Source organism: Dendropsophus ebraccatus, chromosome 10 (assembly GCF_027789765.1).
Source record: "Dendropsophus ebraccatus isolate aDenEbr1 chromosome 10, aDenEbr1.pat, whole genome shotgun sequence".
In the NCBI taxonomy this organism is placed as follows: domain Eukaryota; kingdom Metazoa; phylum Chordata; class Amphibia; order Anura; family Hylidae; genus Dendropsophus; species Dendropsophus ebraccatus.
Genome location: NC_091463.1, coordinates 88,628,021 through 88,653,150, shown reverse-complemented (window position 1 = coordinate 88,653,150; position 25,130 = coordinate 88,628,021). Strand labels below are relative to the sequence as shown.

General features: G+C 43.3%; 1 protein-coding gene across 1 annotated transcript in view; it reads left to right on the top strand.

Moving 5' to 3' along the window:
- The window catches only part of LOC138766301 (class I histocompatibility antigen, F10 alpha chain), a 223,764-nt gene extending 200,156 nt beyond the window's left edge, over positions 1-23,608 (top strand). The window contains exons 6-8 of the mRNA XM_069943799.1: positions 21,888-21,917; positions 22,868-22,919; positions 23,355-23,608. Coding sequence (XP_069799900.1) covers positions 21,888-21,917; positions 22,868-22,917 — 80 coding nt within the window. The 3' untranslated portion in view covers positions 22,918-22,919; positions 23,355-23,608. The remainder of the gene's footprint in view (positions 1-21,887; positions 21,918-22,867; positions 22,920-23,354) is intronic.
- Positions 23,609-25,130: the final 1,522 nt, after the last annotated feature.

Here is a 25,130-nt window from a genome sequence, read left to right as displayed (position 1 = left end):
ATCTGCTGGAGGGTCACACTATAAATACCTAAAATGCCACTAAAGGGGCCAATCACCCACCCGCTCCGCACGTGTAGTGTATCACATAAAATCAGACTACCTGGTAAATAGAGATACTGCTTCCGGGTGCGACCGACGTCCGCGCAAACGGCGCAATATGATGACGTCCGCATGGCCGGTCACATGACATGCCGGTCACATGTGATACCTATATGACGCGGACGCGCGCCGGTCACGTGGTCGGAACACACAACGCAACCGCGCGCATGCGCGTCACACAGGCAAAGAAGAGGATAGTCTGCTGCCATCTACAGGCAAAACAGGCACATGGCCAATGTAAAATGGTGCAATGTGATACAACCAAATGCAAAACCACATGTATACATGGGCCATCTGTAAATAACATTTAAAAAACATGTGTTTGGAAAAAATTGGGAAACATTTTTTTATATACTAATGGACGAATACATAAAGAAAAAATATATATGATGAATAATAATAACGATAGACAATGACAATCACAGAGTGAATACATAAATAACAAAATAAATCATGAAAAAAATAAATGAAAATAAAAATATATAAATAATGAAAATAAAAATAAAAAGTAAAAAATGTGTAAAACATGTATGAAAAAATATATAAAAAAATGGACAAACAAATACGAATAAAGGATTATATATATGAGAAAAACAATAAATAGATGACTAAATAAATAAATATTAAATAAATAAATAAATGACTGTAAATAATAAAAACAATAACAACAATAATAACAATAATAATAATTAATATTTATTTATTTAGTCATCTATTTATTGTTTTTCTCATATATATTATCCTTTATTCGTATTTGTTTGTCCATTTTTTTATATATTTTTTCATACATGTTTTACACATTTTTTACTTTTTCTTTTTATTTTTATTTTCATTATTTATATATTTTTATTTTCATTCATTTTTTTCATGATTTATTTTGTTATTTATGTATTCACTCTGTGATTGTCATTGTCTATCGTTATTATTATTCATCATATATATTTTTTCTTTATGTATTCGTCCATTAGTATATAAAAAAATGTTTCCCAATTTTTTCCAAACACATATTTTTTAAATGTTATTTACACATGGCCCATGTATACATGTGGTTTTGCATTTGGTTGTATCACATTGCACCATTTTACATTGGCCATGTGCCTGTTTTGCCTGTAGATGGCAGCAGACTATCCTCTTCTTTGCCTGTGTGACGCGCATGCGCGCGGTTACGTTGTGTGTTCCGACCACGTGACCAGCGCGCGTCCGCGTCATACAGGCATCACATGTGACCAGCATATCACGTGATCGGGCATGCGGACGTCATCATATTGCGCACGTGACCGGCGCGCGTCCGCGTCATATAGGTATCACATGTGACCGGCATGTCATGTGACCGGCCATGCGGACGTCATCATATTGCGCCGTTTGCGCGGACGTCGGTCGCACCCGGAAGCAGTATCTCTATTTACCAGGTAGTCTGATTTTATGTGATACACTACACGTGCGGAGCGGGTGGGTGATTGGCCCCTTTAGTGGCATTTTAGGTATTTATAGTGTGACCCTCCAGCAGATAGGTACCCCTTGAAAAAGGCTACGCCGAAACGTGCGTTGGGGTGGGGGCCGCCGGTGGACACCTTGACCTTTATTATTTATGGTAGGACACCTTAGTAATTTCTTTCATCAGTTGTAATTTATGAATTGTTTACTGCACTCCTTTGGCTTGCTTAGTATATACTATTTACTTATAGCCTTCTTGGCACTGTATTTAGCACTTTAGTCTACCATTTACTTATTTATTTATTTATTTATCTACTTGTGTCCATCTGCAGCAGCCCCCTCATTGTATGTTTGTCGTTTTTAATATTTCTTGTCAGCCATGGTTCATTGTGTATTTATTCATTATTTTGTTATTCTTTTGCAATTTTAACAATAAAATTTATATGTTGTAATATGTCAGATCAGAGGTTCAGTTGTTTTTCTATTGGTATTTAGCTTGCTACTAGAACCCGAAGTTCTTAAACCTTACATTTATCCCCCATACATTAGAGCAGTACAGGTAGTGTATTGTATGGTGGAGTTCTACAGACTTTATATATGTGTTAAAGCCATCTGTAAGTAGGATGAAAGACACTGATTCCACATCTGTAGTTTGTAGCTTTCTCCTCCTTTGTATTTCCCCGCTGTAAGCCGACACACTGGGCGTGCTGATACATAGAGAATATAATAGAATATAATAGAGAGAGACTTGGGCTGGGTTCACACTGTGTTTTTGCAATTTGTTTTTTTGCAAAAATGGATGCATTTGTGTGAATCCGTTTTGATCCGTTTTTCCATTGATTTCCATTGTAAAAAAAAAAAAAAAACAGATCCGTTTTTTTTTTTTTTTTTTTTTTTTTTACGGACACAAACGTAGCTGACACCACTTTTGTGTCCGTTTAAAAAAACTGATCCGTTTTGATCCGTTTTTCTCTACAATGGAAGTCAATGGAAAAACGGATCAAAACAGATGCACACAAATGCATCCATTTTTTGCAAAAAACGGATGAAAAAAACAGATAGCAAAAACGCAGTGTGAACCCAGCCTTAGACTCCTTTATTTGTGGCTTATAGCAAAGCAATGCAATAACATATATAACTTATATTTAGTGGGTGTTTGGAGGTGACGGTCCCTGTAACATTGCTTCTATATTCTTATATATTAGGGATCATAAATAATTAATAACAAATGTTTCCATAGTGTTAATATCGTAAAGATAAAGTAACATGTCCATATGGTGGAATAGTGGCTGCTGTATAGTAGAAGATAGCTCCAATAATCATTCCAGAGTGGTTTCATGGTGGAAGGAAATCATTATATACGGGGGGAGTCAGAAGTCTCAGAAGACCCTATTACTTCAAAAAGGAAAATGACATTTTTAAATACCCCCCAGCAAGTAATAGGTGTGGGGACTATATTTTGGCCGCCATCTTAAAAGCTGCCATATTGGATCAAGGGCAAGTTCTTCCATTGGGAAGGTGGTTGTTTAGCATATCAGAAGAGAACACAATTGTATCAGAGATCAATTCCCCACAATCAGATTTACAATAAACAATATCTCATGTGATTCAAAAGTTATTAACACAGAAAGTTGCAAAAACAACTAGTGAAGTTCCCTGGGATGGCCGGGTGCTGTCCATGGTGCTGAACACAGAGCTGAAGGCGCTTAATCTAATCAATATGAACCCGCATGAGAACTCTCTCTGTGTTATATTATGTTATACTATGATATATACTGACATAATCACATATGGAAAATATTCTGCTGAAATGATTGGGAATAATGACTATTATGTTATAATAAAATGTGTCTATTGGGACCAAAGTGCTGTATGGAAGTGTAGTGTAGTATACTGTAGCACCATGGAAAATACAGCCTAGATGTGGACTACTCCTAGATACTAGTATGTGGAGCAGTCCCAGAGTTATTCCCTGCACTGGATAACCAATCAGGCAGATGATCGGCCGTGGGTCGTCCACGTCCACAGGAAGCCAAATATTACAATTTAATCATTTCGACCTCTGGGAATGAGGGTCTAGAATTCAAAGATAATTCATGAATCCTGATGGGACACAACTATACTTATTAGTTATTATAGATATCTCAATAAATCTCCAACACCAGTTACCACATTTTTAAATGTTAAAGGTTTTTCTGATCAAACTAAAATGTTATTATGTTGCCGCCCTTCAGGAGAAAATATCAGACAGCCTATTCTCCTCCTACATCATCTTCATGTCCCCTGCCGGGCGATGCTGCCTTCACTTCTGAGATGGATCTCAGGGGTGACAGCCACTTATCCAATCACTGATAGACGGAACAGCACCGCGGCCAGTGATTGGCTGACCAGGCTGTCACCCCCAAGATAAGTCTCGGAAGTGGAGATGGGATCATTCAGCCAGGGACCTTAAGATAACATAGGAGGAGACTGGAGGAGCACGGAAAGGGAAGAATAGGCTGTTTGTTATATTCACCACAAGAGCAGTAACATGTTAAAAATTTTTGTTTGAGCGGAATACCCCTTTAATACACAATAGAACAGTGGAATGCAAGAAGTAATTGTCAGATAAAAACCAAAAGTTACAAAGAAACATACATACATATATACAAGGCAACAGTTGGGGTTGGGAAGCTTACTAGACCCCATACATATACACCCACCGGCCACGCTAGTAACGGGTTGGACCCCTTTTGCCTTCAGAACTGCCTCAATTCTTGGTGGCATAGATACAACAAGGTGCTGGAAGCTTCCTCAGAGATTTTGGTCCATATTGACATGATGGCATCACACAGTTGGCGCAGATTTGTCGGCTGCACATCCATGATGCCAATCTCCCGTTCCACCACATCCCAAAGATGCTCTATTGGATTGAGATCTGGTGACTGTGGAGGCCATTGGAGTACAGTAAACTCATTGTCATGTTCAAGAAACCAGTCTGAGATGATTCTAGCTTTATGACATGGCGCATTATCCTGCTGAAAGTAGCCATCAGATGTTGGGTACATTGTGGTCATAAAGGGATGGACATGGTCAGCAACAATACTCAGGTAGGCTGTGGCGTTGCAACGATGCTCAATTGGTACCAAGGGGCCCAAAGAGTGCCAAGAAAATATTCCCCACACCATGACACCACCACCACCAGCCTGAACCGTTGATACAAGGCAGGATGGATCCATGCTTTCATGTTGTTGACGCCAAATTCTGACCCTACCATCCGAATGTCGCAGCAGAAATCGAGACTCATCAGACCAGGCAACGTTTTTCCAATCTTCTACTGTCCAATTTCGATGAGCTTGTGCAAATTGTAGCCTCAGTTTCCTGTTCTTAGCTGAGCGGAGTGGCACCCGGTGTGGTCTTCTGCTGCTGTAGCCCATCTGTCTCACAGTTGGCCGTACTGTGCGGTCAGAGATGCTCTTCTGCCTACCTTGGTTGTAACGGTTGGCTATTTGAGTCACTGTTGCCTTTCTATCAGCTTGAACCAGTCTGCCCATTCTCCTCTGACCTCTGGCATCAACAAGGCATTTCCGCCCACAGAACTGCCGCTCACTGGATGTTTTTTCTTTTTCGGACCATTCTCTGTAAACCCTAGAGATGGTTGTGTGTGAAAATCCCAGTAAATCAGCAGTTTCTGAAATACTCAGACCAGCCCTTCTGGCACCAACAACCATGCCACGTTCAAAGGCCCTAAAATCACCTTTCTTCCCCATACTGATGCTCGGTTTGAACTGCAGGAGATTGTCTTGACCATGTCTACATGCCTAAATGCACTGAGTTGCCGCCATGTGATTGGCTGATTAGAAATTAAGTGGTAACGTGCAGTTGGACAGGTGTACCTAATAAAGTGGCCGGTGAGTGTATATCTATAAGATACATTACCCTAACAGGGCACATATACCGGGGTTATTATCCTGAGAAGTAACTAGTTAGGTTCCCGGCTGCCACAGCAATCCAATGAGGAGACAGAGAGAGTTCCTTACATCAACTTTTTCACCCTTAGATGCAGTGGTCACTACTGACTGTGGTGTCTGGGGGGTAATCTGCCTGATTACATGCCGCCATCACCTCACCCACCGGTGCAGGTTCCTCTCCTTACAGTCAGCAGTTCCCCCGCCACAGTGACATGTCTAGTGTCATGGAGATCTATTCTTATATGTCAGGAGCACAAGGGTCCCCTTAGTATTATACAGAGTACAGGGGTCCCCTTAGTATTATACAGAGTACAGGGGTCCCCTTAGTATTATACAGAGTACAGGGGTCCCCTTAGTATTATACAGAGTACAAGGGTCCCCTTAGTATTATACAGAGTACAGGGGTCCCCTTAGTATTATACAGAGTACAGGGGTCCCCTTAGTATTATACAGAGTACAGGGGTCCCCTTAGTATTATACAGAGTACAAGGGTCCCCTTAGTATTATACAGAGTACAGGGGTCCCTTTAGTATTATACAGAGTACAGGGCTCTCCTGAGTGTTATACAGAGTACGGGGCTCTCCTGAGTGTTATACAGATTACAGCGCTCTCCTCAGTGTTATACAGAGCACAGGGGTCTCCTGAGTGTTATACAGAGTACAGGGCTCTCCTGAGTGTTATACAGATTACAGCATTCTCCTCAGTGTTATACAGAGTACAGGGCTCTCCTGAGTGTTATACAGATTACAGGGCTCTCCTAAGTGTTATACAGAGTACGGGGCTCTCCTGAGTGTTATACAGAGTACGGGGGGTCTCCTGAGTGTTATACAGAGTACGGGGGGTCTCCTGAGTGTTATACAGAGTACAGGGGTCTCCTGAGTGTTATACAGAGTACAGGGGTCTCCTGAGTGTTATACAGAGTACAGGGCTCTCCTGAGTGTTATACAGATTACGGGGCTCTCCTGAGTGTTATACAGAGCACGGGGGTCTCCTGAGTGTTATACAGAGCACGGGGGTCTCCTGAGTGTTATACAGAGCACGGGGGTCTCCTGAGTGTTATACAGAGTACGGGGGTCTCCTGAGTGTTATACAGAGTACGGGGCTCTCCTGAGTGTTATACAGAGTACAGGGGCTCTCCTGATCATTATACAGAGTACAGGGGCTCTCCTGATCATTATACAGAGTACAGGGGTCTCCTGAGTGTTATACAGAGTACAGGGGTCTCCTGAGTGTTATACAGAGTACAGGGGTCTCCTGAGTGTTATACAGAGTACGGGGCTCTCCTGAGTGTTATACAGAGTACAGGGGTCTCCTGAGTGTTATACAGAGTACAGGGGTCTCCTGAGTGTTATACAGAGCACAGGGGTTTCCTGAGTGTTATACAGAGTACAGGGCTCTCCTGAGTGTTATACAGAGTACAGGGCTCTCCTGAGTGTTATACAGAGTACAGGGGTCTCCTGAGTGTTATACAGAGTACAGGGCTCTCCTGAGTGTAATACAGAGCACGGGGGTCTCCTGAGTGTTATATAGAGCACAGGGGTCTTCTGAGTGTTATACAGAGTACAGGGGTCTCCTGAGTGTTATACAGAGTACAAGGGTCCCCTTAGTATTATACAGAGTACAGGGGTCCCCTTAGTATTATACAGAGTACGGGGCTCTCCTGAGTGTTATACAGATTACAGCATTCTCCTCAGTGTTATACAGATTACAGGGCTCTCCTGAGTGTTATACAGATTACAGCGCTCTCCTGAGTGTTATACAGAGTACAGGGGTCTCCTGAGTGTTATACAGATTACAGCGCTCTCCTGAGTGTTATACAGAGTACAGGGGGTCTCCCGAGTGTTATACAGAGTACAGGGGTCTCCTGAGTGTTATACAGATTACAGCGCTCTCCTGAGTGTTATACAGAGTACAGGGGTCTCCTGAGTGTTATACAGAGTACGGGGCTCTCCTGAGTGTTTTACAGAGTACGGGGCTCTCCTGAGTGTTATACAGAGTACTGGGCTCTCCTGAGTGTTATACAGAGTACAGGGGTCTCCTGGGTGTTATACAGAGTACAGGGGTCTCCTGAGTGTTATACAGAGAACAGGGGTCTCCTGAGTGTTATACAGAGCACAGGGGTCTCCTGAGTGTTATACAGAGCACAGGGCTCTCCTGAGTGTTATACAGAGTACAGGGGTCTCTGCTGATGGTACAGACCACCAGAGAGGAGGAGACATCACATCTGGGCTACAGGGAGGACATTTATATTCTCTTCTTTTTCTTCCCTCTCAGTTCGGCCACAGGTGAAGGTCTCCGGTCAGGAAAGAGATGGGATTCTGACGCTTCACTGCCAGGCGTACGGATTTCATCCCAAACCAGTGGACGTGAAGTGGATGAAAAACGGGGTGGACGACCTTCCTGCATATCAGACCACACGCACCCTCCCCAATCCTGACGGCACCTATCAGATCAGGGTCAGTGCGGAGGTGTTACCCAAAGAGGGCGACAGCTACTCCTGTTATGTGGATCACAGCAGCCTGGGGGAGCCACTGAGCATCGTGTGGGGTGAGTTGTATCCATACTGGGGGAGCCACTGAGCATTGTGTGGGGTGAGTTGTATCCATACTAGGGGGAGACTATGGCATATGTCAGGACTGGTGTTATCTAGGAGCAGACAAGGTCCTACCTGTTCCACTCTCCATCGCTTATGTCTAGAGACATTAGAGAGATTACTTATGTCTAGAGATTTTTTTCCTCCGTACCCCCACATACACGTGTATACTTAGTTCACCCCAGCGTGTAAGTGCTCTAATTAGGAATATGGAATAAGCTGCTGCCAGACACTTCTGTTGGCGGTTTATCTACCCACCCAACATATACAGTACCCTCATAAGTACAATACATAAGTATGCTAGTGTCAACCAAAAAAAGAAATTAACAAACCTAAAAAAAAAAACATACCAAATTTTATGAAAAAGAATAATCTTTATTCAACAAATTTAAATAGTTAATAAAAACACATAAAATACATATATCACTGGTAGAAAGTACACAGACAAGATAAAAGAACCTGGATGAGATGCCCCAGATACTGGAAGCTAGGCACCAAAATAAAGCAGGTGTAATATTGCTATATGTAGTTTAATGGAGTCAATCATGGTACTTGGGCTCCATCTAAAGGTCAACAAGAGGAATAACACACTATGAAATACAGTAAGGCCAGGTTCACACACTGTAAGACACCAGTCGTTCTGTGACCCGGGCGGGTTGCAGAACGGCCAATGTCTGTGAAGATCATCCTGGCCGGTACTGCAGTACTGGCCGGATGAACTTCATTTGTACCAAATTGGGATGCAGGCGCGTCCGTGTGCGCCCGCATCCCAATACGTCATTGCACACAATGCTGGAGCCGCACACTCCATTGTGTGAACTGTCAGTGGTGTGCGGCCACTATTCAATGAATAACAGCTGCACAAAACTGACAGCTAGAGATCCCGAGAGGAGTGTATACTATGGGGGGGATTTATGAAGACTGGCGTACAAGTACGCCGCTCTTATATTAAGCCCCGCCCCCTTTTTCCCAGCAGGATTCGCTAAGAGGTGCACGAATCTGCGCCCGGCGTACCAAATCTACACCTGCTTCCAGCTGGTGTAGATTTGCGTCATGATTTACACCTGCGAGCAGGCATATATCACGCCCCCCATGCTCCACCAGCCTGCCCATTGGGCGAGCGGGGCGTACTCCAGGAGTACGCCAGGGAGGAGGGGCGAACCTGGGCCTTCACCTTGGCGTACACTTTGTAAATGCCCCCCTATATGTGTACACTCCGGATGGGACTCATTACAAAGTATAATTGGACAGACAACCCAAAACAAAGTCCTGCCTAAATAAATCTACTGTGCAACCAAACCTATACACACAACCAAAGAAATTGCACAAATAATCTAGAAGTATAACAAATCCTTTATTACCATATACATCATATACATAATATTAAAAACTCAAAATTTCCATGGGGAATGACACAGATAACACTAAGGCCAGAGGGGGAGGAAGATCTCAGTGCGGTAAACCAACCAAGTATATATATATATACACATATATATGCTAAAGTGCTATAGTGTAATATGTGCCAGTTACAACGCTGCCATCTGGTGGTCACTAATAGTAAAGTACAGGCAGTAATGTTGAACTAGAACACCTCAACATAGAAGTGGACAGCTAAATCAGTACTATATAATCTATAGAGGGAAAACAGGTACGTAATTCCTCAGCTGGCCACCAACTAACAAAGGAGCGCCAAAAGTAAAACGCCATATACAATTGCAGTTCATATGTGACCACATTCCAGGAGCTCCTGATGAAGAGAGCGAAACGTGCGTCGGGCTTGTGGGCCGGACGGTGGTAAGATCTCAGTGTGTGTGCGGTGCCTGGACGCTGGAATGTGGTCACATATGAACTGCAATTGTATATGACGTTTTACTTTTGGCGCTCCTTTGTTAGTTGGTGGCCAGCTGAGGAATTACGTACCTGTTTTCCTCTATAGATTATATAGTACTGGTTTAGCTGTCCACTTCTATGTTGAGGTGTTCTAGTTCAACATTACTGCCTGTACTTTACTATTAGTCACCACCAGATGGCAGCGTTGTAATTGGCACATATTACGCTATAGTACTTTAGCATATATATATATATATATGTGTGTGTATATGTATGTATGTATGTATATATATATATATATATATATATATATATATATATATATATATATATATATATAAACAAAGAAAAAAAGCAGCACTTCAGGTATATAGTATAGGGGTGCCAGCGGTAAACACCCGGGTCCAGGGTGTAGGCAATATAAATTCAAAAATACCGCAGCACACCTCAATTGCAATAGAAAAGCTAAAATTATTATGTTAATTTGTTTTCCCTAAGACCCATTGGCATCACAACATATGGGGTAAATTCGCCCCTGCGAGCCCCTGGGACGAAGGAATATTTAATGAAAAAATATCAATTAAATTTTAATCCCCTCCTCCATGAGGTATAAATAGGCTCCACCTCCCCCTAGACCTCAGTCTAATTATAAAGAAACATAAAACACAGGGAGGGAGTCTTGTGATGCCAATGGGTCTTAGGGAAAACAAATTAACATAATAATTTTAGCTTCCCTTACGTCCCATTGGCATCACAACATATGGGGAATTAGCAAGCATTATCCCCAATGGGCGGGTTATTTATTATGTCCGCATTAAGAACAGATCTTGCAAAGGTTGTTCTTGACAAGAAAGAAGTATCCAGCCTGAAATATCTCACAAAGGTAGTCAAAGACGACCAGGTAGCTGCCTGGCATATGTCCTCAAGTGGCACAGCGGCACGCTCTGCCCAAGTGGAGGCCACAGCTCTAGTAGAGTGAGCCCTGGTAAATTCTGGTGGATCCAGATCAGCAAAGGAGTAACATAAGGCAATGGAGTCACAGATCCATCTGAATATTGAAGGTTTTGAAGCCTTTCTCCCCTTGTTCTTTCCTGCGAAAGGGATAAAGAAATTCTTGTCGTTACGAAAATCACCTACTTTATGTAGATAGATCTTGATAGCTCTGGATATGTCCAATAAAGAAAGATCCAAGTCTTCTTTAGATGATCCAGTAGGAGAAAATACAGGCAATACTATTGGCTGGTTGATGTTGGCAAATGAAGCCACCATAGGCAGGAATCCTGGAAGGAACCTAAGGATAACTTTGTCTTGGGAAAAAAATCACGTATGGAGGTGCGGAGCCAAGGGCTTGAAGTTCTCCAACTCTCTTAGCAGAGGTAATGGCTAGTAAAAGAGAAACTTTCAATGTTAACTTGAAGTTTACTTCCTCCCAAGGCTTAAAGGGAGGAAGACACAGGCGTCTCAACACAAAGGATAAGTCCCATGGGTCTACCTGCTTTACCAGGTTAGGCCTAGTCTAGCCTTAACAAAATTCTTTACCTCCAAGATCTGAAAGAAACGTGAGTTTAGGTGTGCAGAGAGGGCTGCTATCTGCACCTTGATGGAACTAGGTTTTAATCCTTTATAGAAGCCTTCCTGTAAAAACTCCAATGACTGTGGAGTAGAAGGTTTAAGTCCATCAATACTCCTGCTTGCACACCAATCTTGAAAATCTTCCAAATACGTGCATAAGATTTATTTGTAGTGCTACTACGAGCGTGAGAAAGGGTATACTATACCTTCTCAGAAAAACTAGAGTCTAATACGGTCCTCTCAGTCTCCAAGCTGTCAAGCTGAGGCTGGAAAGATTCCTGCACAGATGTTGACCCTGGAATATTAGATCCGGATGCAGAGGTAATCTCCAAAATTCCCCTATGCTCATATTCATGGGCAGGGTGAACCATGACCCCTTCGGCCAGAAGGGAGTTAATATTATTACTGACGACTGATCTAGACTGATCTTAGTCAAACTCTGGGAATCATGGCTATGGGAGGAAAGATATACGCCAGCTGGTATGTCCATGGTATTGTCATTGAGTCCAATACCGTGGGATTGTCTGCCCTGTAAAAGGAACAGAAATTCCTCAGTTTGGCATTGCTTGCTGATGCCATGAGGTCTCTCTGAGGAAGCCCCCACCTCTGGGTTAACTGAATGAACACTCTCCTTGAGAGAGACCATTCCCCCGGTAATGTCAGGCCTCGACTCAATCCGCCAATATATTGTCGACACCCCTGATATGAATCGCAGAGAGTCTGGTTATTCTGGTTTCTGCCCAACAGAAAAATCTTTACTTCCCTGAGGAGAGAAGGGGATCTGGTACCTCCCTGTTTAGGTACGCCACACAGGTCATGTCGTTCATCCGGATTCTGACTGCTCTCTGTAAAATAGGAGGAGAAAAATGAAGAAGAGCTAGGTAAATCTGAGCTCCCTCACGTTGGAGGGCAGAGCGGATTCCTGTTGACTCCAAGATCCTGCAGTCGTGATGACTGTCAGATGAGCTCCCCAACCTGTTCCTGAAGCATCTGTCGTGATGGTTATCCAGTGTGGTTCTGAAAATAAAACTCCATGTTTGACTTGTCTCCACCACATTAGAGAATGTCTTGTTTGAGTCGATAGAACATGCATCGCATCCAAGTCCTTCAGTCCTCGGTTCCATACTGTTGGTGCTTCTCTCTGAAGAAATCTCATGTGCCATAACGCCCATGGCACCGCGTCCGCAGCTGAGGCAAGGAGCCCAAGAAAGCGCATTTATGTTCTTATGAATACCTGACGAGGAGGAATTAGGAATTAAGTCTGATTTCTCTATGTTGATGAGCCAACCTAATTGTTGAAGTATGTCCTGGACATAGTTCAACTGAACTCTCAGAAGATCCTGAGTCTGAGTCATAATCAACCAATCGTCCAGGTAAGGGATAACTTTATCCCCTGTAAACGGAAGCGAACCATCATGGTGACACTACCTTTGTGAAAACAAAGGGTGCGGAGGTATTCCGGATGGAAGGACTTTGAATTGTAAGTGTCTTACCTTCCCCTGGATTTGGATGGCGAAGGCTATCCTGTGAGCCTTCAGAATCGGTACATGAAGATATGCATCCGGTAGATCTATGGTGACCATAAAATCTCCCTCCTGGAGGATAGATTTTACCGATCTTATGTTCTCCATGTGGAACGTCTTCTTTATGATGCACCTGTTGAGATATCGCAAATCTATAATAAGCCTCCAATTTCCGGATGGCTTCAGCACTAGTAACACTGGGGAGTAAACTCCCTGACCGATCTCAGATAGAGGAACATCCTCTAGAGCCTCAATGGAAAGGAGGTAAAGAATTTCTGTCTCTAGGACTAAGTGTCTTTCTGGCTTAAGATTTCTTGACAGAAGAAATCTTGGAGGAGGAAGAGATGATAAATGAAGGACATAACCATTTTGAATAATATTTAACACCCAGTGATCTTTTCTTAATTCTTCCCAGGCAGGGAGAAAAACTCAGACGTGTTCCCACTGGACAGCTTCTGTGTCAGAAGTCTGGTTTCTTGTTGGTGTCCTTATTCTGCTGCTTCCCGGAACCTCTTCTGGAATAGTTTCTTCCTCGACCTCTGTACTGGTATCTCCCTTTGCCTCGCTGAGGAGATTTTGCTCTGCGAAAGGAATCACCGCTCTTATAGGACAATGGTAGGGACTTCCCCTCCTTGTCAGACAATTCCTCCATTAATTTATCCAGCTTAGAGCCAAACAGCCTACCTGGTTGGAACTCCATATTACAGAGCTGAATTTTGGAGTTAGCATCTCCAACCCAGGGTTTTAACCATAGCGCCCTTCGGCAGCGGTTGAGAGCGTACTAGTTTTTTTACGCTAACCTGGTTCCCTGAGATGCATCATCGCAGAGGAAGTCAATGGCCATAATGACCTTTTTTAAGGAGCGAGGGACCTTGTCCCTGCTAGCTCTACCTTCCAATTTTCCTGGACCTTGGTCAGCCATCTTCTTAGGCTTCTAGAAACCTCAAAGAAGAAATGGAGACTGCCCCTTGGGCTGCCGCTGCCGTATATGATCTCTTGAGGGCTACCTCCACCCTTCTATACATCGGATCCTTAAGATTGGATCCGTCCTCCGCAGGCAGCACAGTACATTTTGACAGTTTGGCTATGGCCGGGTCCACCTTTGGAGGCTCAATCCAGTCCTTACATTGTTCTTCCTTGAGAACATATAAGGTCTTAAACCTCTTGCTCAAACCCGGAGCCTTTTCCGGTTCCTTCCATTCCGCCTGTAACATAGACAATGAAGTCTTACCCACAGAAAAAGCCCTAGGCTTTTTGAGGAGGACCAATCCTATCCTCTTCTATTTCCTCAGGGTGTATTTCAGCTTGCACAGCTTAGCAGAGCTTGTGAATTCTATCAGCTGTGAAATACCCCCTGAATAATTCTTTCTCATCTTCAGAAGTAGAAGAGGTTTCAGAAGAAGAGGATGACTTAACTTCATCAATCACAGTAAAACTGAAAATGACCATAATCCTACAGCCATAAAGTAATATACTCAAGGCTGGGAGTAGAGAGAGAAATGTTCCATTTGGTCTTTAACTTAGGACACGGGCGGCGAATCTCATTAGCCGCTAAAGTCTTTTGCACATAGTCCTTGACCCATACAACTACCTCCTGAACATCAGGCTCCTCATAGGTTTAGGTCTGCATGAAGGACAGCGTATTTAGGCATTATAAATATTTTTAGGCATTCATAAATATTTTTATGAAAGAAAGGATAAATCTTATCTGGAAAAAATGATCCTCCTACGGTATCCATAGCAGTCAGGTAGTGGAGTCTCACACTCGGCACATGAAGTGCTTCCTTAGAAGGTCTTTTGCCAGCAGCAGGACTGGTCTCCATTCAGACATCTGCAAATAATCAATGTATTACAATACATATAAACCACTAGCCTGGCTAGAGTGATATCGGAAAGAGACACTAGGTGGCAGCAACACTTACTTTTAAGTATATAGAAGAGAGATCACAGCACTTTGCACTCAGATGTTTTCTATTAGATCCAAATGAGCCACAGAAAATCCTTCCAGAGGAAGACAGACAGACCTAGAGGTAGCAACAGCTTACCTTCTGCCTTGAACACACAGCTAATCGGCATGCAGAGAGCGCACGCCGCTGCCGCCCCCCGGAAGTGACATGACGCTGATGCCGCAGTGCTGAGACGCACGCAGCGCCGATGCGTTCCACAGTCGAACGCAAATGGAAGAAAAGCCAGCGGCTCGGGTGACACGCAGAGTGCGTTCCAAGACGCACTAGGTAAGAAAAACTTAAAAGCTAAGACCTGCAGAAGCAAATATCAGGATACTACCTGGACACCGGCTCCAGCGGCATCCCAGCAATCATTACCTGGAGAGAAAACCTGAATGCAACAGGTTAACAAAGCATAAAAACGGAGGAGGGACAAAGTCCCCTAGGGCTAACAGCAACGAAGTAAAAAAAGACTGAGGTCTAGGGGGAGGTGGAGCCTATTTATACCTCATGGAGGAGGGGATTAAAATTTAATTGATATTTTTTCATTAAATATTCCTTCGTCCCAGGGGCTCGCAGGGGCGAATTTACCCCATATGTTGTGATGCCAATGGGACGTAAGGGAAAAGTGGTTTTATTCACCCATGTAAGGAAATGCAACGTTTCAGCTCAAGCGATATGAGCCTTTCTCAAGCAGTGAACACACACCCCTCTGTGGGGGGATTTTATACACAGCAAGCCAGTAAACAATTAGTGATAATAAAGTGCAAAAATAGTGCAAAATTATACATATCGTGTATATAAGCGCATCCTGCGTTAATATATCATTGTCATCTATTATATGTCAAATTGCAAACTCAGTGTATAACAAATGTGAGTTTAAAATGGAATGAAGAAACATTTGAGTCAATTAAGTAATCAACAACCAACTGTGAGTAGACAGCGGCGGCCAACACAGCGATCCAAACCCTCTGCTGTGAGCAAGCTTGTTTACAGAAAAATAGAAAAAAACTCAACAGATAAACTGACCGTCTGGAGAACGCTCCATGTGTATATCCCTTGTAAGATGAAGCGCACAGCCATCTTCAAACGCAACTGCGTGCGTGTCAGTATGTTGTGCGCATGCGCTAGGCCTGCGCTAGGAGCCAATAGAGAGAGAGAGGGGAGTGTATACAACATCACATGACTATGACGTGTTAAGAACGTAATCTAGTGTATAAGGCATAATAATGTATATACTGTGAATACAATGAAGAAAATCAGGAGCGTAAAGTAGGTAATGCAGGGCACCAACATGATTCAGTTTACAAGCACACCAATTACCACTGGACTCGCAGTCGCCGGACAACAACTATCAGACAACTGCCGATGTCCGGTATCACCTCTCAGCGCAGGGGAAATCTGCTCCGAGTAGTGTTCCAGACAACCCAGTGGGGGCTCACACCATACATACTTCCCTGCTACCCTATAACCGCATCCTTTAAGTGTGTTAAGAAAAAAGATTGTAGATACAAACACGTACATGTCAATAGTATAGTATAGTGTTTGTCTGGAACACTACTCGGAGCAGATTTCCCCTGCGCTGAGAGGTGATACCGGACATCGGCAGTTGTCTGATAGTTGTTGTCCGGCGACTGCGAGTCCAGTGGTAATTGGTGTGCTTGTAAACTGAATCATGTTGGTGCCCTGCATTACCTACTTTACGCTCCTGATTTTCTTCATTGTATTCACAGTATATACATTATTATGCCTTATACACTAGATTACGTTCTTAACACGTCATAGTCATGTGATGTTGTATACACTCCCCTCTCTCTCTCTATTGGCTCCTAGCGCAGGCCTAGCGCATGCGCACAACATACTGACACGCACGCAGTTGCGTTTGAAGATGGCTGTGCGCTTCATCTTACAAGGGATATACACATGGAGCGTTCTCCAGACGGTCAGTTTATCTGTTGAGTTTTTTTCTATTTTTCTGTAAACAAGCTTGCTCACAGCAGAGGGTTTGGATCGCTGTGTTGGCCGCCGCTGTCTACTCACAGTTGGTTGTTGATTACTTAATTGACTCAAATGTTTCTTCATTCCATTTTAAACTCACATTTGTTATACACTGAGTTTGCAATTTGACATATAATAGATGACAATGATATATTAACGCAGGATGCGCTTATATACACGATATGTATAATTTTGCACTATTTTTGCACTTTATTATCACTAATTGTTTACTGGCTTGCTGTGTATAAAATCCCCCCACAGAGGGGTGTGTGTTCACTGCTTGAGAAAGGCTCATATCGCTTGAGCTGAAACGTTGCATTTCCTTACATGGGTGAATAAAACCACTTTTTTCTATTGCAATTGAGGTGTGCTGCGGTATTTTTGAATATATATATATATATATATATATATATATATATATATATATACTTGGTTGGTTTACCGCACTGAGATCTTCCTCCCCCTCTGGCCTTAGTGTTATCTGTGTCATTCCCCATGGAAATTTTGAGTTTTTAATATTATGTATATGATGTATATGGTAATAAAGGATTTGTTATACTTCTAGATTATTTGTGCAATTTCTTTGGTTGTGTACAAAGTATAATTGGTGTTACAAAAAAAAAAAAAAAAAAAAAGACCTCGTGTGGGAGTGTAGATGATAAAATGAAGGTGCTATGGGGTTTTAAACACATAGAGGATAAAAGGAAATTGCAAAAATTTAAATTGGCTCAGTCATTAAGGGGTTAAGGCCCCTATACACTTTATACTAGGCAGCTGTATGGCTGCCCTTTGAGTCTCCACTAACATCTGTGATGGACTTTCACTGCCTGACCCCTTTGTTTTTCTAGATATAAGCTGCCATCAGAGCAGTCTGGCTGTGGTTACCCCTCCGCACAGGGAATACATTAAATTATGCCAAGCCAGACGGTCATGTGTATGGGGGATGGGAGAGAGAACTGTCAGCCAAATAATTGTTCAGCAGACAGTTAGTGAAAGTATATGGGCTCCTTTAGGCCACTTATTTTTTTTCACAACCTCCCCATTGGCCCCAGTGTAAAAGTGCCAGCGATCAGCTGATATACAAGTAAATATTCATCAGCTGATTAGATTTTTTGTGCGACTGATCCCTAGGTGGGTATGAGCCCGCTGAAGGGGTCTCTGATCCATAGAGATTACATGGAGATCCATAGAGATACATAGAGATTACAGTGTAACCTACAGATCATTTACAATTTCCATTATCTGAACCAGAACCTGAACCAGAAAAGCCGAGCTGGGTCACCCCCCTGATCATCGCCGTGGTGGTCGTCATTCTTGCTGGTGTTGGGGTTGGTGTATTTCTGCTGTATAAAAGTAAGTGTAAATAATGCAGAGCTTCTCTCCTATACTGGCATGACTGTATATATGTCCTCTAACAGGGCAGATGTAAGATGTTATCGGACAAAACTGTGAATTAATATCTATCTTACTGAATCTTGGATGTACAGTGGGGCCTCGGATTAGGAGCATAATTCGTTCCGGGGCCGCGCTTGTAATCCAAATCGCTCTTACACCAAAGCAAATTTTCCCATAAGAAATCATAAAAATGCAGACAATTGGTTACACACCCCAAAAATAATGATTTATTATTCTGAATAACATGTAGGACAGATGAAACAAACATTTATAAACAGCTGAATATGTGATATAAGTTACTGTACAGTGATGGAGAGGATGGGAAACACAAGGGCGGACAGAGACTGCAGGGAGCAGGAAGGAATGAGCAGGACAGATGTGGGCACATACATGCAGCACTCTCTGTCCGGGGAGAGAGGGGTTACAGCTATGGAGAGATTACCCCCACAGTCCTGTCCTCTGATGTAAGCCCCAGCCTGAAGTGGATCTGCTATGATTTGGAAGGTGAGGGAGACTTCCTGGGTCAGAGTACAGGGCTGTAGACCCCACATCATTATGTCAGGCATACCTTCATTACCTTCATTACTCACAAGTCACGTCTTCTTTGATTGGTGTCTTCATTGTCTTCCCCACTTGACCCAGGCTGTCACAATGACTTCTTCTGGTCACCACTGATCTAATGATGAGTAGAATCTGTCAGACACACATCTTAGGTTCTACACTTTTATAACACCACCTACCTTTTTTCAAGCTGTAATAATGTCCCTTTCTGTAGCCCATGCAATATTAGTTTCCTTAACAGCACCCCTTAATAGTGCCCCATACAGAAGTTACCCCAAAATAGTGCCCCACACAGTAGTTACCCCATTATTTCCCCCATGCTGTAGGTAATACTATAATAGTGTCCCAAATAGTAGTTAGTTTCCCAATAGTGCCCCGTATGGTAGGTAATTCCTCCCATAAAATTGCCACATTAAATGTACCTGGGCCCTGGGCTATGTAGTGCTCCTATAGTAGATAGCCCCATGTGTAGTCCCCCTATAGTAGATGGCCCCCTGTGTAGTCTCCTATAGTTGATGGCCCCCTGTCTACTCCCCCAATTTTAGATGGGCTCCCTCCTGTGTATTCCCCCTATTGTAAATGGGCTCCCTCCTGTGTATTCCCCCTATTGTAGATGGGCCCCCTCCCATGTAGCCCCCTTGTTATAGATGTCCCCTTCCTGTGAGGTCCCCTTTTTATAGATGTCCCCCTCCTGTGTAGTTCCCTTGTTATAGATGGCCCCTTCCTGTGTAGTTCCCTTGTTATAGATGGCCCCCTCCTGTGTAGTTCCCTTGTTATAGATGGCTCCCTCCTGTGTAGTTCCCTTGTTATAGATGGCCCCCTCCTGTGTAGTTCCCTTGTTATAGATGGCCCCCTCCTGTGTAGTTCCCTTGTTATAGATGGCCCCCTCCTGTGTAGTTCCCTTGTTATAGATGGCCCCCTCCTGTGTAGTTCCCTTGTTATAGATGGCCCCTTCCTGTGTAGTTCCCTTGTTATAGATGGCCCCCTCCTGTGTAGTTCCCTTGTTATTGATGGCCCCCTCCTGTGTAGTTCCCTTGTTATAGATGGCCCCCTCCTGTGTAGTTCCCTTGTTATAGATGGCCCCTTCCTGTGTAGTTCCCTTTTTATAGATGGCCCCCTCCTGTGTAGTTCCCTTGTTATAGATGGCCCCCTCCTGTGTAGTTCCCTTGTTATAGATGGCCCCCTCCTGTGTAGTTCCCTTGCTATAGATGGCCCCCTCCTGTGTAGTTCCCTTGTTATAGATGGCCCCCTCCTGTGTAGTTCCCTTGTTATAGATGGCCCCCTCCTGTGTAGTCCCCTTGTTATAGATTGCTCCCTCCTGTGTAGTTCCCTTGTTATAGATGGCCCCCTCCTGTGTAGTTCCCTTGTTATAGATGGCCCCCTCCTGTGTAGTTCCCTTGTTATAGATGGCCCCCTCCTGTGTAGTTCCCTTGTTATAGATGGCCCCCTCCTGTGTAGTTCCCTTGTTATAGATGGCCCCCTCCTGTGTAGTCCCCTTGTTATAGATGGCCCCCTCCTGTGTAGTTCCCTTGTTATAGATGGCCCCTTCCTGTGTAGTTCCCTTGTTATAGATGGCCCCCTCCTGTGTAGTTCCCTTGTTATAGATGGCCCCCTCCTGTGTAGTTCCCTTGTTATAGATGGCTCCCTCCTGTGTAGTTCCCTTGTTATAGATGGCCCCCTCCTGTGTAGTTCCCTTGTTATAGATGGCCCCTTCCTGTGTAGTTCCCTTATTATTGATGGCCCCCTCCTGTGTAGTTCCCTTGTTATAGATGGCCCCCTCCTGTGTAGTTCCCTTTTTATAGATGGCCCCCTCCTGTGTAGTTCCCTTGTTATAGATGGCCCCCCTCCTGTGTAGGTCCCTTGTTATAACACAAAAAAATCAACTCATCTGTCACCTGTTCCCAGCAGCTCTTCTCCCTGCAGTGCGCTTTCTCCTGTCATCTTTTAGCCCAGGCAGCGTGGTACAGAGACACTGCCTGCGCCGGAGGTCCCTGCAGCCTCTATCATTCATCTGTGTGTGTGTGTGCACTTCTTAAAGGCAAACACACAAAGATGAATGATAGAGGCTGCAGGGACCTCTGGCGCAGGCAGTGTCTCTGTACTGCGCTGCTTGCAGGGGAAGATGACAGGAGAACGTGCACTGCAGGGAGAGGAGCTGATGGGAACAGGTAACAGATCAGTTGATGTTTTGTTTTTTTTGCTGCCAAGCTGGTTAACTTTTAGGGATAGGCTATAAATGTCCGGGGCTTGGGCCCCCTGGCTGATAGGATTGCACAGGGGGCTCCTGCCACTAGATGTCACTGTATTCTGCTTATTACTTGGCACAGCTAATGGGAATGTTACTAAGTGGGTAACTGTGAAAGGCATGTATATGCCATTGTCTGTTCCTCTAATTAAGAGCCAATTCCTAGGCTGAGTGCCTCACACTTGTCTCTCCTCCACCAGCCTATCAGAGGTTGAATTCTATGTTTCCTTATGTGTTTCTGCCCAATCAGATAGCTCCCTGAGGGTATATAATGTGAGGTAAGGCAGGTTTGGGACAGCCTAGTCCAGATTATTTCAGTATTGTGAGAGAGAAAGAGGCAAGATTGTGTGCTGCTGTAGTACTTTCCAGGACCTGGCCTGGAGGCCAGGACCCATGTGCAGGGACTTTCTATCCACAGACAATATCGGGCTAGTGTCTCCTGTGGTAAGGCTGCTGTAGACACGGAAAAAAGGAATCCTATTCACGCTGGGGCACTATCTTCTCTTCTCAATTTTTAAAAAATTGACAGACTTCTCCTTTAAAGGATAGTGTGAACAGAATGTCGTCTAGAAAACATTTTTCAATCATCATTCATTCTAACTTATGCTTATCTAATTCATTCTATCTTATGCTTCTCTCCTCTCCGCTATCTTCCATCATTCTTATTATATGTTCTTTTATATGGATCTGGTGATAATGGGTTCTTTAGGTTCCTAATTCTAAATTCTCTTCTTATTTTAGAAAAGAAAGACGGCTACAAGACGACCAACAGTGAGTATTCTGTATATGTGATGTTGACTAATACATTGTGTGCGCTAATGGGATGTGAAGGAGTGAATATGGAGGAGAGTATGTGACTGTATATGAGATGTATATAGTATATAACTGTACCATGTGTACACATGGTACACTGGTATCTTTTTATCCTGGCTAATAGATGGGGTTTCCAAGTGTAGGACCCCCATTCTATTAATTCTACATACCGTCAATATAGAATTCATAATACATGAGGATACCTTCATGAGATCTGTCCACAGGTTTTATGTGATATTGGAGGTCAGTCCTATGTGCCTGCATCTACGTACGGGGCGATCGACCAGAGATTCGGGGGACCGGGCTAGCAGTCAGGCCCTTCTGCAGGGAAAGGGGAGGAGCAGAAGGCTGAACCAATGATAAAGCAGGAGGTGTGGCTCAGACTACCTCAGGCTAAGCTGTAGTTACAGATGACAGCTCTGCCCTAATGGAACCAATAGGTAATCACCCCTGTAGGTTGTGAAGGAGAAGGCTCCATTTAGACAGCACAATCTTAGGCACACGAGCACCGATCAGCAAGTGTTCACTGCACGAATGTTCCCTGTGTTGCTCATGCGGCCATTTAAATACATTGCTATCGTCCGGAGATGTGCGACCGATAAACAATGATTTATAGATAAGTGGGCGCTAATCACTGACACTTTTATATGGGCCGATTATCGGTAGAATGAACGTTTCTAACAACACTCGCTCGCTGCCTGGGTGAAGTAACTCCAGAAGAATTATGAATAATCCGCTGTACATGAATGGGGACAACGTAAAAATAACCCAAACCAATATAAATACAAAAATATATACAAACCAGTAATTAAATAACTACGGTGTTACTCAGCTGTTCATTCACATCTCACTTGCCGCATCTTGTTAGAAGGTGGAATTTCCTTTCTAATATTTTCCCATTTTCACAGCTTCAGAAACGTCCTCTGACAAGTCAAACGATAATGTCGCCAAAGCCTAATGGTAAGTGGTGATGTATTCTAGAAAAGCTGCCGCCATGTAATGAAATAGGAAAACTGGAATCTAGAGTTATGGAAAACCGACTGGGATGAAAGAGATAATGGGGGACGTCAGAGGGGGATATAGTTATAAAGGTAGTTTAGGTCCTAGACACTATACCGTAATCCAATGCTAGAGAAATTCCCTTGTATGCCATAACTGATATAGTGATGTAAGTTGTGTCTGTATATAAACTGTGCAGACGTCGCTCAGAGATGGACATGCCCTTTATATCATTCATTGGTTTTACCTTCTCTGTTGTAGTAAAACTTGTATAGAGACAAATCCCTACATTATAGTCGGCTTCCTGGGGTATAGAAGGTTTTTGAGCATCTGTAGGATATTATCACCAGTATAATGGTCTCTAATGGGAACGTTTTGTACTTTGTGTCATTATAGAACCAGAGAAGACCTACCTTCAGCTTCTATGCTACAGACTATGAAGAATCTTCGCTTTCCATCCGTCATTTATCTAATTTCCATGTGTGTAATGTAGAATGATCCCGCCATATACAATGATCTATTATTCAGCCTAATCCTGAAATAAAATGGCCGCCCAGACAATTTCACCCACAGTAACATCTCACAAAGTGAAAGAAATCTGAAGTCTGGAGACTGTACCGATTTGGTTGGGACGACCCCTAAATGTATGAAATAGAGGTTATCCAGCGAAAAAAAAAAAAATTCAAATCAACTGCTGTTAGAAAGTAAATCACTTTTATTTAAAGGTCTTCCAGTTCTTATCATCTGCTGTATGTCCTACAGGAAGTGGTGTATTCTTTCCAGTCTGACACAGTGCTCTCTGCTGCCACCTCTGTCCATGTCAGGAACTGTCTAGAGCAGTAGAGGTTTTCTATGGGGACCTGCTCCTTCTCTGGACAGTTCCTGACATGGACAGAGGTGGCAGCAGAGAGCACTGTGTCAGACTGGAAAGAATACACCACTTCCTGCAGGACATACAGCAGCTGATAAGTATGGGAAGACTTGAGATTTTTAAAGAGAATACAAATCTTTATAACTTTCTTGTATCGGTTAATTTTAAAAGAATGATTCCCCCCCCCCCCTCCATAAGAGGATCTGATAGTAAATGACTCTGCATGTGTAATACATCTGTTATATGGCGGGTTTCCTCTCACATATTGTTGCTTTCTCTTTAGGTTTATTAGGTGATTACAATAAGGTTTTGGGGATAAGACTATATTTTTATATATATTACAGCATCTGCAATAATAGTGCATTGTGTGGGGATATAATCGGCTTATATTACATTATATCACTATAATTTATGCTTTCGCTATTACATTTGCTTCATATTTTCGGTAAGGTTTGGATATGATTTCGATAGTTCCAGTTTGGTTATAAGTTAATAGATGTTTTTGATCAGTATCGGAGACCTCACACCTCTCCAATATGAGGCACGATTATCCGTTCTTACATATTACATAAATGTCTGGTGTAAATAGACTATAGAATCCTCCTCCATTCAGGACACTGGAGATTCTATATGAGATACAGATCACCATTGTCAGCTGTAAAGATGGCCGTACACCTTCAATAACTGATTGTTCGCCTGATAGTTATGTCTCCCTTTTACCGCCCATACTCCCCATACACAGGAACGTTCAGCATGGCTGAGAATTCCTGTGTTCCCTATGCAGAGGTGTAAGCTGCAGCTAGAGTGCTCTGGCAGCAGCTTATCACTCCCAGAACAAGGGGGTCGGGCAGGATTTTCCATTACGCCCCTGTCACCACCAACATCATCTGTCAGTGGTCATCAGAACAGCCCGAGTAGGGTTTTATGGCTGATGAAAGTTATATGGGGACCTTTAGTCATTTCACATTTACCATACAGTGAAACAATTATGGTTGGGTCATGTGATCCCAGAATTAATAATAGTCCTGTTAGCCGATATGGGGCTGTCTACAGAAGCAAACAAGTGCCGATCAGCAAGATCAGTGCTCACATGGAGTGTATGTACACGGCACAACTAATCGAGCAGCCAGGCCACATGAACGATCCCTGGATAGTGATCATAGTAGAGCAGATATAGAGACTGTGGGAAATGAGTTTGTTTTTACTGAATCATTTCTCTATTGAAAGATGCTGAATGATAGTTTGTTGTCCTATATCAGTATTCTGTGTCTCTTATAAAGGAACAAGCTCAGTTTTTACAG